Genomic DNA, 15,321 nt, shown 5'->3' with positions numbered 1-15,321 from the left:
GTTTGTTTAAAGTGTTGTTTGTTCACTTTTCATCACAGACACAGTAGAACGATCCTTTTTTAAAGTTGTGCCATACAGCGCCCTCTTGTGGTGAGTTCTGCACAGACTCAGTGTTTGTGTCTCTGCAGGAGACTGGGCCTAAACCTTCAAAACCAAACAAACTGGTCAATTTTTTTTTCTCTTTTTTCTTTTTACATAAATCACAGCAGCTCAGCTTTAACCTGGACAAATGAACTCTGACAGTGACTTGTGGCTTTGAAATGATTCAAAAGTTTTAAAGTGAAAATAGCAGGTAGATGAGAGTGAAACTACACGACCAGTCAAAAGTTTGGACACAACCTCCCATTTAATGTTTATTTTCTTTGTTTACCACTTTCCACATTTCAGATTCAGACAGAAGAACACATGAGAAGTAATATATATGGAATTATGAACCAAACTCAAATAACTAAATATATTTCCTGTTCAAATCCTCATTGTCCTTTGTCTCTGAAATGGTTTTCTCTTCACAGCTGTGCCTCAGGGTCAGAAAGTGCCAAAAGGGTGAAGGCTCTTTTTAAAATCTGAAACAAGTTTGGATCGTTCTGAGTTCATTTTTTGTTCCCTCCATTCCTCATGTGTCATTTATAGTTTTGAAGTCTTCAGTGAACATCTACAGTGTGAAGAATCATGGAAATAAAGAAGAAACATTTTCAACATGAAGTCGTGTACGCTGCTCCTGCTCCAGGGGATACAGCCACACGGAGCCACAGCCAGTGAGTTTTAGTGATGTTTTTTTATTTAGTAAACGTGTCTAAAGTTTATGGATAAAAACGCAGTCTGACAGTTTATTTCCTGGAGTTTATTTCTCGACGGCACTGAAAACAAAGAGTAGCTAACATAATATTTTTAATGTGTTTACTTTAATTGTAGATTTAAATAAAGTTTGATGTCAGTTTTAAGGTGATTAAGGACATGTTTTAGCTCACTGTTGTTGTCGCTCTTTATTTGTTGCCTGTTAACATTACGACACCATTTTAGTTTTGAAAATTAAACTGACAGATACGAACGGAAGTTGCTCTTCCTTGTTCACAACATTGTACAGGATTTTTAGTTAAATTGAACAGCTTTTTATGTGGTAATCTACTTTGTTGTTAATTATATGTAGACTTGACTAAATTATATTTTCATTAAATTTTTTATTTAATTATAATTAATCAAACTTTATTGATCCATAAGCAAAATTATTTGGAAACAGGAGTCACACATCATAATACATTATAATAACAAAGAGAAAAAATATAAATGATGATAATCAATTCAGTTCTAAATTGCTGTGGCGGCTGGTGGTATAATTCAGCCCAAAATTATAAATATATATTATGTAAAATATATGGGTTCCGGTCAAGTGTTAACGGAGGGAAACAGGGTCAGATTTTTGACATTCAAATGTCTCTTATTCAGAAACTAGAGGAACTATTGAAATAAGTAAAGTATCAGAATGTAGGAAAGAGTTACACTCCAACAGGGTCAAGTTAAACCTGTGAGATTCTTTCAAGTTCAAGACACAAAATGTAAAAACTCATGTCGGTAACGGAGGGAATGAAATATGCAGCACTTTTTGTGATAACTCTTGGTTCTCACTTCCATATCCTTAACAAACTGGTTTGAATATTTGCTTCATATAGTTTTCTACCATATGGTACAAGATTAGGTTGAAAAAAATCTTACTTTTTGACTCATGAGATTTTTTATTAAGAAAGGTCATGGTAACGGAGGGAAAAGTAACGGAGGGAAAATTGTACAAACAAGTAGAAGGTGCAGGATTTTACATCATTTGATGCTTTTTTCTTCTGAATACTTTAATATTACTTCAAAATGAAAGAAACTATTTCTATAAAATATGTCAGTCCTTCCAAGAACATTTTTATAATTTTAATATTTTTTTTTTTTTATCCTGTCCATCAACAGTTCAAAGATGGAATAACACAAGATATGATGAAATACATCCATTTATTTACATGATTTGCATTTGCAGGTCTTTGAAATTTGGGAAATAATTTTTGTTCCATGTTTCATACATGGTCTGTTTAAAACAGATGGAACTTTAGAACCAAAAATGGAACAGAAAAAAGGTCAACAGTTTGATAAACTAGAGTACATATGTATCTGTTCAATACATTTTTATATCAGATGAATTCACTTGAGTTTTTGACCTTGTTGTTTACTTCTGCTTGACCGGGTCCATATGTATTATATATAGTATAATAACAAATGCCAGAAACAGACAGTCATTTTGGTCACCACTGGTTGAGCACAACACACGACCTGATCCACCGCTCACACCCAGCCACAACAACGTCAGCAAAACTACAATTAGATAAAAGGCTGCGGTCACATGAACACAGATGTCAGTCCTACAGCACACGGCAGAACACCTGAGCAGCTCCATCACACCCACGAGCTCATTTACACAATATTTACCTGTGACGCTCCGTCTTCAGATTCATCCAAAACTAACGAGCGCAATCAGAGACGTCAACCTGGTCCCCGCGAGGCATCGGTGGGAGAAGTTCATCAGCACAGAAGCAGATTATGAGGAGTCCAGCCCATAAGAGACTTGTCCAGTAAAATGATCTTTCTGCATGGACACATCATTTCTCTACTTTTAAGTCATTTGTACAGTTGTAGGGAGTATTATATGTCCCTCTATAGTCTGGTGTAGTGGGTGAGTTGTTGTTGTACAGTTGTAGGGAGTATTATATGTCCCTCTATAGTCTGGTGTAGTGGGTGAGTTGTTGTTGTACAGTTGTAGGGAGTATTATCTGTCCCTCAGTGGGTGAGTTGTTGTTTTGTTGTCACCGTGATAAATGTCTCCAGCTCACAGTCGATCATTAAAGTTTACAAAAATAACGTCGTATTTCTACAGCATTAGCGTGACTTTCTTAACGTGTGCGCTGATTTTATCCAAGGTGGGGTCTTATTTTTTTTTACTTTCACTTTCACGTTTACTGCGCCACAACACATCTTTTCCAGCCTCTTCTGCCTAGCAACACGTGATACTGTCTCTCGATCCTATTTTCTGATTGGTTCAAAAACACGACGCGTCTGAGAAACACGGACAGTGGTGCACGTACGAAGACGAAGCAGAGTGAAATGTACAAAATATCTCAAACTAACTCAAAAAACAACATGAAGTCGTGTACACTGCTCTTCCTCCTGCTCCAGGGGATACAGCTACACCGAGCCACAGCCAGTGAGTTTTAATTACGTTTTTTAATTAGTAAACGTGTCTAAAGTTTATCGATAAAAACGCGGTCTGACAGTTTATTTCTCGACGGCACTGAAAACAAAGAGTAGCCAACATAATATTTTTAATGTGTTTACTTTAATTGTAGATTTAAATAAAGTTTGATTTCAGTTTTAAGGTGATTAAGGACATGTTTTAGCTCACTGTTGTTGTCGCTCTTTATTTGATGCCTGTTAACATTACGACGCCATTTTAAATTTGAACATTAAAACTGCGTCAGGGTGCGAGTCGAGTCGTTGTTTACAACATTGTCCAGGATTTTGCGTATTTTTAGTTTAACTGACAGCTTTTTATGTGGTAATCTGCTTTGTTGTTAATTATATGTAGACTTTATTTTTTATTTTTTTTTAATTGATGGATATTTTTAATTATGTGAAACTTGAATGTAGTGATTTATTTTATTTATTTTATTTTATTTTTTTTTTTTATTATAATTAATCATCTTTATTGATCACAAGGGGAAATGATTTGGACACAATCTGATGATTGACAGGACACAGGGTTTTTGTTACATAACTGTGAGTTGTTCACTGCAAATTTCTCTGATTTGGACAAGATTTTAAAACTTAAATCAGATTATTTATCTTGTTTTCAAATTTATTATCGATTTACCCATTCTGAGATGCATCATTCTCAGTGTTGGGCAGTAACAGATTACATGTACCGGAGTAATCAGAGTACAAATGATGAGTAACTGTATTCAGTTACAGTTACTGTTTCAGTGAGTGGTAATTGGATTACAGTTACTTTGTTGGAATAAATGGATTACACAGAGGTGTTTTCCTGTTTTCACATTTGGGGCTATATCCCGTTTTTTTTTTTTTTTTTTTTGTTTGTTTTTCTCGGTAACTTCACTCATTGACGGACACTAAACCACAACTAAATCAGGACTAAAACCAGGTCTAAAACCAGGAAAAAACCAAACTAAACCAGGCTAAAACCAGGACTAAAAGGTCTTAACCAGGGGTCTAAACCAGGACTAAACCAGGACTAAAACAGGACTAAAACCAGACTAAAAGATTAAACCAGGACTAAACCAGGTCTAAACAGCACTAAACCAGGATTAAACAGGATAAACCAGGATTCTGAAACCAGGACTAAACCAGGACTAAACCAGGATTAAACCAGGTAAACCAGGTCTAAACCAGGACTAAACCAGGACTAAACCAGGTCTAAACCAGGAAACTAAAACCAGGATAAACCAGGTCTAAAACAGGATTAAACCAGGTCTAAACCAGGTCTAAACCAGGACTAAACCAGGTCTAAACCCAGGACTAAACCAGGTCTAAACCAGGATAAACCAGGTTTAAAACAGGATTTAACAGGACCATGCTGTGTGGACCGTGTTTCCTCGTCTTCTATCAATAATATTTTTAATACGGTTCAGTAAAGACTCGGCCTTTTCATTTTCTTTTAGCAGACAAAATAGCTTTTGTTACGATTTCCTCGTCTTTGCTTCTCTACAGCAAATCAAATAATCCAAAGTAATCAGATTACGCTACTCACCTCGAGTAATTTAATGGATTACGTTACAAACTACATTTTGGTGTGTGTAATCTGTAATCTTTAGGGGAATATGTTTTAAAAGTAAACTTCCCAACACTGTTTATTCTCATCAATTTATTTATGTATTTATTTATTTATTTATTTAGAGACGGGGACAGTGCACAATTTTGACATTAACCTTGACAGGAGAGATGTTTGTTCCAGGTTGTAGCACGAGTGATAATTTTAAAATTAGTAAACGTGTCTAAAGCTGTTGTTTGTCGCTCTTTATTTGATGCCTGTTAACATTACGACGCCATTTTTAGTTTTGAACATTAAATATTCGAGCGGAAGTTGCTTTTTCATTGTTCACAACATTGTCCAGGATTTTACGTATTTTAGTGAAATTGACAGCTTTTTATATGGTAATATACTTTGTTGTTAGTAGGGATGGGCATGATTAGTCGATTAATCGATAATTAATCATTAAGAATTTCATCGATTACGTTCATTTTAATCGACAAACCGAATGTAGGTTGCTGTGCGAACGATGTCAACGATGACTTGTCCATGTGCACAGTGTATAAAGCAGCACATATGTTTCTGTGTCAGTGGGAAAAAGTTTTTCCAGGTGAGTCGCTCAATGTGGATGACGAGGCCCCGCCCCCTCCCCCGTACGCTGTCCTGGTTTTGACAAACACAAATCTGGTCACACTGACCTGTATTCACCTGAGTCATGTCTTTTAATCCAACACAAATTGAAACCACATCAGCGACACAAGAGCTGGAGTTTTATCTTCACTTAGTTTATGTAAATTAGTGATGTGGTTTTAAGTTTTGTTTCTGTGAGATTTTGAACAAAACTGAATTAAACACATTATAATGTCAAACAGCTGATGTGGCTCTAGAGTCGTTATGTTTATATGTCGTAAAGTTGAATTTTATTGATGCAGATTAGTGCAGATAGTATATAATGATGATAATTTTAATATAAATTTTAATGATTAATCGCTAATCGATCTTAATTCTTCCGACGTCGATTAAGAAAATTTTACGAATGCCCATCACTTTGTTAATTATATGTAGACTTGACTAATTAAAAAAAAAATAAAATCAAGGGATATTTTTAATAATGTGAAACTTGAATGTTTTGATTTTTTTAAGAATGTTTTTTTTTGTTTTTTTTTTTGTTTTTTTTTGTTTGTTTTTAATTATAATTAATCAAACTTTATTGATCCACAAGGGAAATGATTTGGACACAGGACTCACACATCACAATAAATATAATAACAAAGAGAAAAAATAGAAATGGTGATAAGCAATTCTGAATAAGTAGAAAAAAGAGGAAGAGTCAGGTGTCAAATAAGACATAATTATATAAATGTAAATGTACAAGTCAAAATAAAATAGAAAAGTAAGTAATAAATAATATTTAAACTCTCGGCTTTATACAAGAGGTCACAGGAAGAACAAGCAACACTGACATGATGATTGACAGGACACAGGGTTTTTGTTACATAACTGTGAGTTGTTCACTGCAAATTTCTCTGATCTGGACATGATTTTAAAATTTAGATCAGATTATTTATCGTTTTCAGATTTATTTTCGATTTACTCGTTCTAAGATGTTTCATTCTTGTCTAGAGGTAGTTTATTTTAAGAAAACTTGTCACAGTAAAATGATTTTACTGCATGGACACATCATTTCTCTACTTTTAAGTCATTTTCTGATAGATTTAAGTGTTTATATCTTCGTTTGGACAAGTTTTTTTGTGGTGTTGTACATTTGTATGGACATTAGTTTGAATGTTTTTCTGTGTCTCACTGAGTGAAGCTGCAGGAGCCTGTGGGAGAATGAGCTCCTCTGTCCCTTTATATCAGGGGCCACTAAACTCTTTTCTCTGGAGGCCACATTATCACTCCTGACTGTGATGGGGACTAGACTAGACTAATAAAAAATAAATAAATAAAATCAAATGGATATTTTTAATTATGTGTAACTTGAATGTTGTGATATGTTTAAATGTTTAATTTTTGTTTTTTCTTTTATTTTTACAGTGGTCCACATGCTGAAATATTTTCACACTTTTTCGTCTCAAGTCCCAAACTTCCCGGAGTTTGTTTCTGTTGGATATGTGGACGATCTTCAGATCACTCACTACGACAGTAACACCAGGAAATATGTCCCCAAACAGGAGTGGATGAATAAAATCACAGAGGAGGAGCCTCAGTACTGGTTTACGAACACACAAATCAGTTTGGAGAATCAGCAGACAGAGAAAGTCACCATGGAGACTGTAAAGCAGCGTCTAAATGTGACTGAAGGTTTGTGTCATGTACAGTACACACACGAGCGGGACACACTGACAAAGAGAATATAATGATTTTTATTTGTGTCTCTGGCTTTTTTTTTTTTTTTTTGGATCACAATATTCAGATGATTCTTTATCAGTGCAGCAGGATTGTGTTTTTAAAAAGGAGTGATTAAAACATTCCTGTAAATGTTCTGAAAAAGAAATAAAGAAGAGCAAAAGAGCAGAAATGTGACTGTAAACACTTGTTTGGGAGATTACCCTGGACCATTCTGCTCATTTTATTCTTACGCAATTCTCTTTTCACTCTTTTGTAATTGTTTGTAGTTGTATTCATAGATTTTACAGATCTTCAGAACAACAATTGTGATAAACATTCTTGAAGTGAAAAATCAGCCACTCCATTTGACACAAAACGTCAGTCAAGCCTAAAACGGTTTTGGGCCACATATTTAACACAATTTCGACAGCTCCGCTATTTAATAAGGATTGGAACAATTATTTTAGTTCTGTGGGTTATTTTATGTATCTGATGTTATGAGTTAGAGGTTATAGTGGGAAAATTATTTACATTTGACGTCCTCCTCCAGTGTTTCTAAATGTGACCAGAGTTCACTCAAAATAATTTCTATTCAACATTCAAATGAAGCACAGAGTTGTGATCAGCTTTAACTCTGATCTGTGTGTTTCAGGTGTCCATCTTTGGCAGAACATGTACGGCTGTGACTGGGACGATGAGACAAATGAGATCAGAGGATATGATCAATACGCTTTTGATGGAGAAGATTTTATAGCTTTTGACTTTGAGACTGAGACATTTGTGGCTCCAAAACAACAGGCCTTTATCACCAAACTGAACTGGGAGAAGATGGGATATGGTGGCCATCAGAAAAACTACATCATTAATGAATGTGTTGAGTATCTGAAGAAACATGTGCACAACGGAGAGCACGTTCTGAAGGAGAACAGGTAACAACTGACACAAATCATTTAGACAATTCTGTTTTCTTCATAACTTTACTGTGGAAATAAATCTCAAAGAAGTTAATACATAACACCACTCTCCCAGCACTGGCCTCAGTGGGTGAAGAATGATTCCTGCTCAAACCAGTTTGTACTTTTGTATTTTGTAAATTCTTCACCCAGATTGTCTGGTATAAATGATGTGAGTGGGAATATACAAAAATATTGATATATCAAGAATCGTGANAAAATAATTTCTATTCAACATTCAAATGAAGCACAGAGTTGTGATCAGCTTTAACTCTGATCTGTGTGTTTCAGGTGTCCATCTTTGGCAGAACATGTACGGCTGTGACTGGGACGATGAGACAAATGAGATCAGAGGATATGATCAATACGCTTTTGATGGAGAAGATTTTATAGCTTTTGACCTTGAGACTGAGACATTTGTGGCTCCAAAACAACAGGCCTTTATCACCAAACTGAACTGGGAGAAGATGGGATATGGTGGCCATCAGAAAAACTACATCACTCATCAATGTGTTGAGTATCTGAAGAAACATGTGCACAACGGAGCACACGTTCTGAAGAGAACAGGTAACAACTGACACAAATCATTTAGATAATTCTGTTTTCTTCATAACTTAACTGTGGAAATAAATCTCAAAAGAAGTTAATACATAACACCATTCTCCCAGCACTGGCCTCAGTGGGTGAAGAATGATTCCTGCTCAAACCAGTTTGTACTTTTGTATTTTGTAAATTCTTCACCCAGATTGTCTGGTATAAATGATGTGAGTGGGAATATACAAAAATATTGATATATCAAGAATCGTGATACAGTATCCATGTTCTGTATCTACAAGTGTCTATATATCACCAAGAGTGTTTTTAATGTCCTGTAGCATTTTATTTGTTGCTTATTTAGTGGAAGGAAACTTGTTCATGTGACATTTGACATTTTCACCTTTTAGATTAAAATAGATTCGTTTCATATTAACTTTTCACAAGTGGTGTTTTAAAAAAGAAAAACTGGTACATTTTACACACTTAAAAATGTCACTTACACAGAAATAATCTGTAACCTTATAATTTGTAAAAATAATTATCTTAACACAGTGTTGTCTGTTGTTGGTGACACAGGTTTCTGTCACCAAATGGACTTTTATGAGTTTGGGCAGTTTTCTCATCTTGACCTCGTACATTTGTCTTGTGAGTGATTCATGTTTGAGTGACACTGTCCTGCATTTGAGGAGCTCAGAAGATTTTCATTTTGTGTTTTCACTTGCTTCTTGTCTTGTCTGTATTAGAATTGTATATTAACACCTGTTGATGGTGTGTGTAGAGCTCCCCCTGGTGTCCCTGCTGCAGAAGTCCTCCTCAGGTCCAGTCACGTGCCACGCCACACGCTTCTACCCCGACAGAGCCATGCTGTTCTGGACCAAAGACGGAGTGGAGGTGACGGAGGACGTGGACCCTGGAGAGATCCTGCCCAACGGAGACGGGACCTTCCAGACCAGTGTGTCCCTGGACCTGTCCTCTGTCCCCCCTGAGGACTGGGACAGGTTCAACTGTGTGTTCCAACTGTCCGGGGTCCAAGACGACTATGTGACCAGACTGGACCGGACCAAGATCTTGACCAACGGTGAGTCTCCAGTTTGGACTCTTTGGGGCTGTGGTCGACTAAAGGAACTAAAACTAAAGTAGAAACTAAAGCCCCACATCAGTCAGACACTAGTTCAGCCACAATCTGTTGAGTCTGAGTCACAGTCGAGTTTTCACTGTTTAAGTCTGAGTCATTAAAATAACATTTGAGTTTATTTGTTATCCTCTAAAACCAAATTCACTTAATTGGAAAAAAACACTTATATATATATTTTCCAATCTAACTCAACAGGCTCCTGTGAATTCCCAGAGCTTCAGACTTTGAGCTTGTTTTTTTAAAAGCAGATCCACACACAGAATCCTGTTTCCTAAAAGGACAAATACAACAGAGATTAACATTTACAAATGAATAAAGAAATGACACATAAATACAGCAAATATGTCAAGAAGACTAAATATAACACTGCAACACACACACACACACACACTCACCTGTTGTACCTGAGTGCGCTGTTAACATGACTCACCTGTTGTTGTGCTGCCCCCTGTCTGTTACAGAGGAGACGCCCACAGTTGTCGTCTCTGTGTTGGTTCCTCTCGCTGTCGCTCTGGTCACCTCGCCGTCGTCTTTGTACTGGAGATTTGGAGGTAACACAACATCGAGTCATGAGCTTCTCATTTTGTACAAACTTCAAACTTTAAACTTACATTTTTTTTGTTTCAGTTTCAGCCAAAAGGCCCATGACTCGTAAGTAACACTTTGATTTACTGATTCTACTTTTTTACTATTTTACTACAGTTTAATTACTGCTGCAGTTGTTTTTACTAGGCCTACTGTCAGAGGTGGGTAGAGCAGCCAAAAATTTTACTGAAGTTACACCAGACTGAGCAGACAGAGCGACAGAAGTGTTTTCCTGAGCTGAGTTGTCTCCAGATCTGTACAGGAAGTGAAGCACAGGTGGAGGGTAACAGGAGAGAGTTTAGTGCCTCGACCAGAGCCTCACACGTGTCTGTGAAAAGCTGCTCTCTGAGGTTCTCTCTTCCTCTAGTCTAGCGCTGCAAGAAACACAAATGTTCATATTTACATAAAGCTTCTGTCTCTTTAGACTCACTCACAGTGGGAAGATGAAGTACAACTTTTACTTTAGAGTACTGTTACTTCAATAAAAATATTACTTAAGTAGGAGTAAAAGGGCGCTGCCAGAAAAGTATTCTAAAAAGTACAATTTCTTAAGTGTGACTTACTCCCATCTCTTACTCTACTACTACTACTACTACTACTACTATTAGTATTACTATTAAATCTCAGTAGAATCTGTTGTGGGTGAAGTAGTTTATAATGTTGTAATACTTTTGTGTTGTAGCTCCAAGTGAAACAAAGGAAGACAGTTCTGACCCCACAGAAGTCTTTCTCAAACAGAAGAACAAGAGCTCAAAAATGACCTAAAGGTTTGGTGTGTGTGTGTGTGTGTGTGTGTGTGTGTGTGTGTGTGTGTGTGTGTGTGTGTGTGTGTTGTGTGTGTGTGTGTGTGTGTGTGTGTGTGTGTGTGTGTGTGTGTGTGTGTGTGTGTGTGTGTGTGTGTGTGTGGGAGAGGGCACTGGCTCAGAGGGCAGCCACATCTGTCATTGAGTGTGTTCACATGCACATCAATATCCCTGTTCTGTCAGTGTTCGCTGTGTTACTGTGTATACATGCGCACTGAGAAACACTCATATCCGCGTATACATGATCAAATGGAGTGTCCCGGTTTCTTGACATAATCTTACAAATGCGAAAGCGCAAAACTTAACTTAAATCAATTTCATAAACCAGGAAAAATACAAACCGTGAGCTCCTTTAGCATAAGAAGCTAAGGAGCTACGAGATCTCCCACAATCCACTGTGCAGATTCTTCATTCAAATCTTCTGCATAAATAAACTCAACTTTACAACATATAAACCATAAACACTATAGATCCACATCAGCCCGTTTGATCAGATCATTCAGCTCTGATCACATTTGTTTACGTTTTACAGAAACGAAACTTAAGGCCACGTGGGTAATTAGCATAAACTGTTAGTGGTGATAAAAACAGCTGCTCCTCGTGCCGCTGATGCTGATCAGCTTCTTTTGGACTAAAAGACTCGACTCAGTGGATTATGTGTGTTGTTTTTGTGACAGAAGAGGTGCTGATGATGGTGAGTCTGTTCTGTGTGTGTGTTGTACAGGAGATAGTTCATGTTTTAGTTTTTCAGCATCACACGAGTGCAGATGTTGTACATTGTGCAGGTTTAGTGCAGCTCTTTATTTTACACTCATTTCATTCGTGTGGTCACTTTATTTATGTTGGTCACTTTATTTATGTTGGTCACTTTATTTATGTTGCTACTGTTGCGGTGAAAGACTGGAAAGTGTCTTTTGGACGCATGCGCACACAACTTTATGTTGCAGTAACCGGGATACTGCGTTTACATGCCACAGTATCCCGATTACTATCGGAATAAACCAGCTACAGTAACCCGGTTTCTAATAACCGGGATACTGCCAAAACCGGGACACTGAAACCGGGATACTGCGTCTGCATGCACCATCAAGAAACTGGGATACTCAAAAAACCCGATCATAACCGGGTTATTGATGTGCATGTAAACACACTCAGTGTGTCCCAGGGCAGAGGAGAGTGTGTCCAGTGTCAGAGAGACTGAGGACAGAAGTGTGATGTGTGTAACAGAGTAAAACACAGAGTGGAGTTAAACACTCCTGTTCTTACAAACACAAACACACTTTTGTTCTTCTGACATGTAATACACAGTCTATCGATTCTGCAGGTGAATGTCTCTCACAGAGATCTACAACTGAAAGGAGACAGAGAGAGATTGTACTTTACCATGATCTATGCAAACAGTAAATGCACACACTGAACCTGATCATTTTTATCAGTGACTAAAGCAAAGTGTTTTTCCCCTCGAGTTTAAACAAGACACAAAATCTCTCTTGGGTTTCAACAAACATTTATTCTGACAGGACGAGTCTTCAGCCTGTCCTCACACAGTCAGAACTATGGAAAAGAAAATATTGCTCAGGGTCTGGTGTAAAATTCTGGAACAGTCTGGATCCACATCTAAAAAAATGTCAAAATATCCACATTCATATTGTTACATCAACATATGATCTGGTCACAGTTCATAGAGAGAGGGTCATTATATTAGAACAATACTTCCTTCTGTAGTGCAGCTTTATCTGTGTTGTTTTCTTACATTTGCTGGTATGTGCTGTCTGTTACCACTGTTGGAGTCCTTCTGTATTTTGTGTATATACTGTTGTCATATTGTTGTATTATATTTAGGGCTGGGCACGTTAACGTGTTAATTTTGCATTAACTAATTAAGTCATTATCACCGACAATTATTTTAACACCATTAACACAGTTTTTATTATTTATGTATTTTATTGTAAACGTCTGTTTCTCACTGGCTTTTATTTTGAAAAAGTTCACCGCGAGAGTTTCTTTAAGTTTGACGTCTTTTCTTTAGACTTTTTTCACTTTTTTCTGACCACGTGAGATGCAACGTGTCCGAGCCTCCGCGAGCCGCGAGCCCGGCCGCATGTTCCTCCGCGGCTCCGGCTCCGGCTGCACCAGCCTGGGCTCTGAGCTGAGCTTGTTTGTTTAGTTCATTGCTGCAGGAGGAGTCAGTGATTTACCCAGATACAACTGGAAGAAAAACTGTCATTGGTCCATTTCCATTCCATTATATTAACCCTTTGTTTCCCAAGAAATATCAGTCCAAATTTAAAACACTGATCTAGAAATTATTACTAGTGTCGTGTTTATTACTCACTGAATAAAATATATTGAAAAAATATATTAGTACAAAAATTCATTCAATATTTTTTCTTGAGCCTTCAGAAAACCTTGAAGACTCTGAGTTCAACTCTGAAAGAAATGTTCTGTTTGTACAACAAATGTTTGACTCTCATTTACATTTCCAATAAAAGTGCAGCTATACACTACTTTTTAATTCATTCATTGGTTTTGTGTATAACATGTGATTAATCACGATTAATCACTCGAACTCATGCGATTAATGAGATACATTTTTTTTTAATTTTTGCCCAGCCCTAATTATATTACATATGATGATTGTGTTACTGACCTATAACCTTTACTCATTGTCTGCACTTGTAAATAATTCATATGATCTCGTGTAAAATGTTGCAAGAATACAGAATGAAGTTCACTGTGACAAAGTACAAGAGGGGTTGAGGTTAAATAATGTTTCCTCTTTGCACTCTTTTTAGGGCACTTGTGTTGCTATTGTTGTTTGTTGTTTTGATTGCTCTCATGTCATATGGATATTTTCTTCCATTCTAAATAAATGTAATATACTTATTTCCTGAAAATAAATAAATAAAATATTAATAATAATAAAGTGTTGATCTACATCACTAGCCTCATTCATGAGTCGGTTTCACTTGGTGAGACTCGACAGTAGGTGGGGACTTTTTTTATTTAACCAGTCGCTGCTGTTTGGTCGTGATGTTTGTAAAGCTCCAAATCCTGTAGGAAGAAGAACAATAAAGTCTTTCCCCGAGATAAAATTCACCAAACATTCTCTTTGTTCCGGCTTTAAATCCTCGATCTGGGGAATTGTCACCAACACAGAATGTCTGTCTCTTCTCTGATTGGCTGGAGCCCGAACTCACACTTCTGGGGTTTTTGTAAATCGGCGAGTGTTTTCTGATTCCTGAACTAGAGCTGGAGAGAAAAGAAACTGAGCGGAGACACTGGGTGGCACCAGACTGACTACTACATGACAGACACAGTGAGCCTGAATCAGTTTTCATTTTGTAAGTTGGGTAAAAGCGCCATCTTGTGGTGTGTGTGTTTTTACACATTTACACTTTGAATAGCGCTTGTTCTATTCTTGGCCTTTTTTTTTTCTCATCTTTGTGACACATCACGTCGTGTTTTAACTGACGGGGACAGTCAGTATTTTCACTGTTATAAAGTGCATGAATAATACAAAGAAATAATGAGTGTTGGGAGTAACGTGTTATAAAAGTAACACATTACTGTAATGTGTTGTTTTCTGCTGTAACACAGTAATGTGACATTACAGGGAAAAAAATTCTAATATTTTACTTGGTACAAATGTCAACATCGTGTGTCACAATGCTTTTTTAACCTGGAGTGAAGTGGTGGTTTTTTGTTTTTCTTTATGCAAATTCACTAAAATCACGGTGATATCAGCAGCGGTGAAACGCTGGAGACTCGCCCACGTAGACCGTGTGGGAAATATTATGTTGTTCATGCTAATTCACCCAATATTATGGACTTTGGAATGACAACAGGGTGGAAAACACGTATGATTATCTATAGGTCTACATAACATGTTTTTCTGTACTTGGAGTGTCATAAAGAACATGTTTTTCTGGACTTTGAGATGCCACGAAGCAGAAAAACTGACATATGTGGTCCCCGTGGCATGTTCCCACCCATGATAAGGTGCACTGGGTCAGCAGTATTGTTCATTTTCTTGCTGTATTTGCTAAATCAACAAGTTAATGTTTTGTCAAGATGTAGTATAAAGCTTCCCCTGACTTTGAGTTGGGCAGAGACGTCGTCCGGGGCGGCAGTTGTACTTGGTAATCAACTTGAATCTCTCTCAATGGAAAATGCTGAAAT

The 15,321-nt window shown here is 37.0% G+C and overlaps 1 protein-coding gene across 1 annotated transcript; it reads left to right on the top strand.

Annotated features, from left to right (window-relative positions):
• Nucleotides 1–3,079: 3,079 nt before the first annotated feature.
• LOC110172533 (H-2 class I histocompatibility antigen, K-Q alpha chain-like) lies at nt 3,080–11,159 on the top strand. The gene is made up of 7 exons (XM_055161883.1): nt 3,080–3,235; nt 6,833–7,099; nt 8,371–8,646; nt 9,395–9,694; nt 10,213–10,302; nt 10,379–10,402; nt 11,019–11,159. Exons 1-7 carry the CDS (start codon nt 3,136–3,138, stop codon nt 11,099–11,101), a joined length of 1,140 nt encoding a protein of 379 aa, XP_055017858.1. The 5' UTR covers nt 3,080–3,135; the 3' UTR covers nt 11,102–11,159.
• The last annotated feature ends 4,162 nt before the right edge of the window (nt 11,160–15,321 follow it).

Source organism: Boleophthalmus pectinirostris, unplaced genomic scaffold, assembly GCF_026225935.1.
Source record: "Boleophthalmus pectinirostris isolate CB_2022bp ecotype Guang Dong unplaced genomic scaffold, ASM2622593v1 HiC_scaffold_4, whole genome shotgun sequence".
Lineage (NCBI taxonomy): Eukaryota > Metazoa > Chordata > Actinopteri > Gobiiformes > Gobiidae > Boleophthalmus > Boleophthalmus pectinirostris.
This window is presented reverse-complemented; position numbering and strand designations above follow the sequence as displayed.

What these genes read in the sequence shown, in the direction of transcription:
- LOC110172533 (XM_055161883.1), top strand. Translation starts at nt 3,136, where the DNA reads ATGTACAAAATATCTCAAACTAACTCAAAAAACAACATGAAGTCGTGT. An exon ending in ACACGTTCTGAAGAGAACAG is followed by an intron (nt 8,647 to 9,394) that starts GTAACAACTGAC and finishes TGGTGTGTGTAG; the next exon opens with AGCTCCCCCTGGTGTCCCTG. An exon ending in TTTGTACTGGAGATTTGGAG is followed by an intron (nt 10,303 to 10,378) that starts GTAACACAACAT and finishes TTTTTGTTTCAG; the next exon opens with TTTCAGCCAAAAGGCCCATG.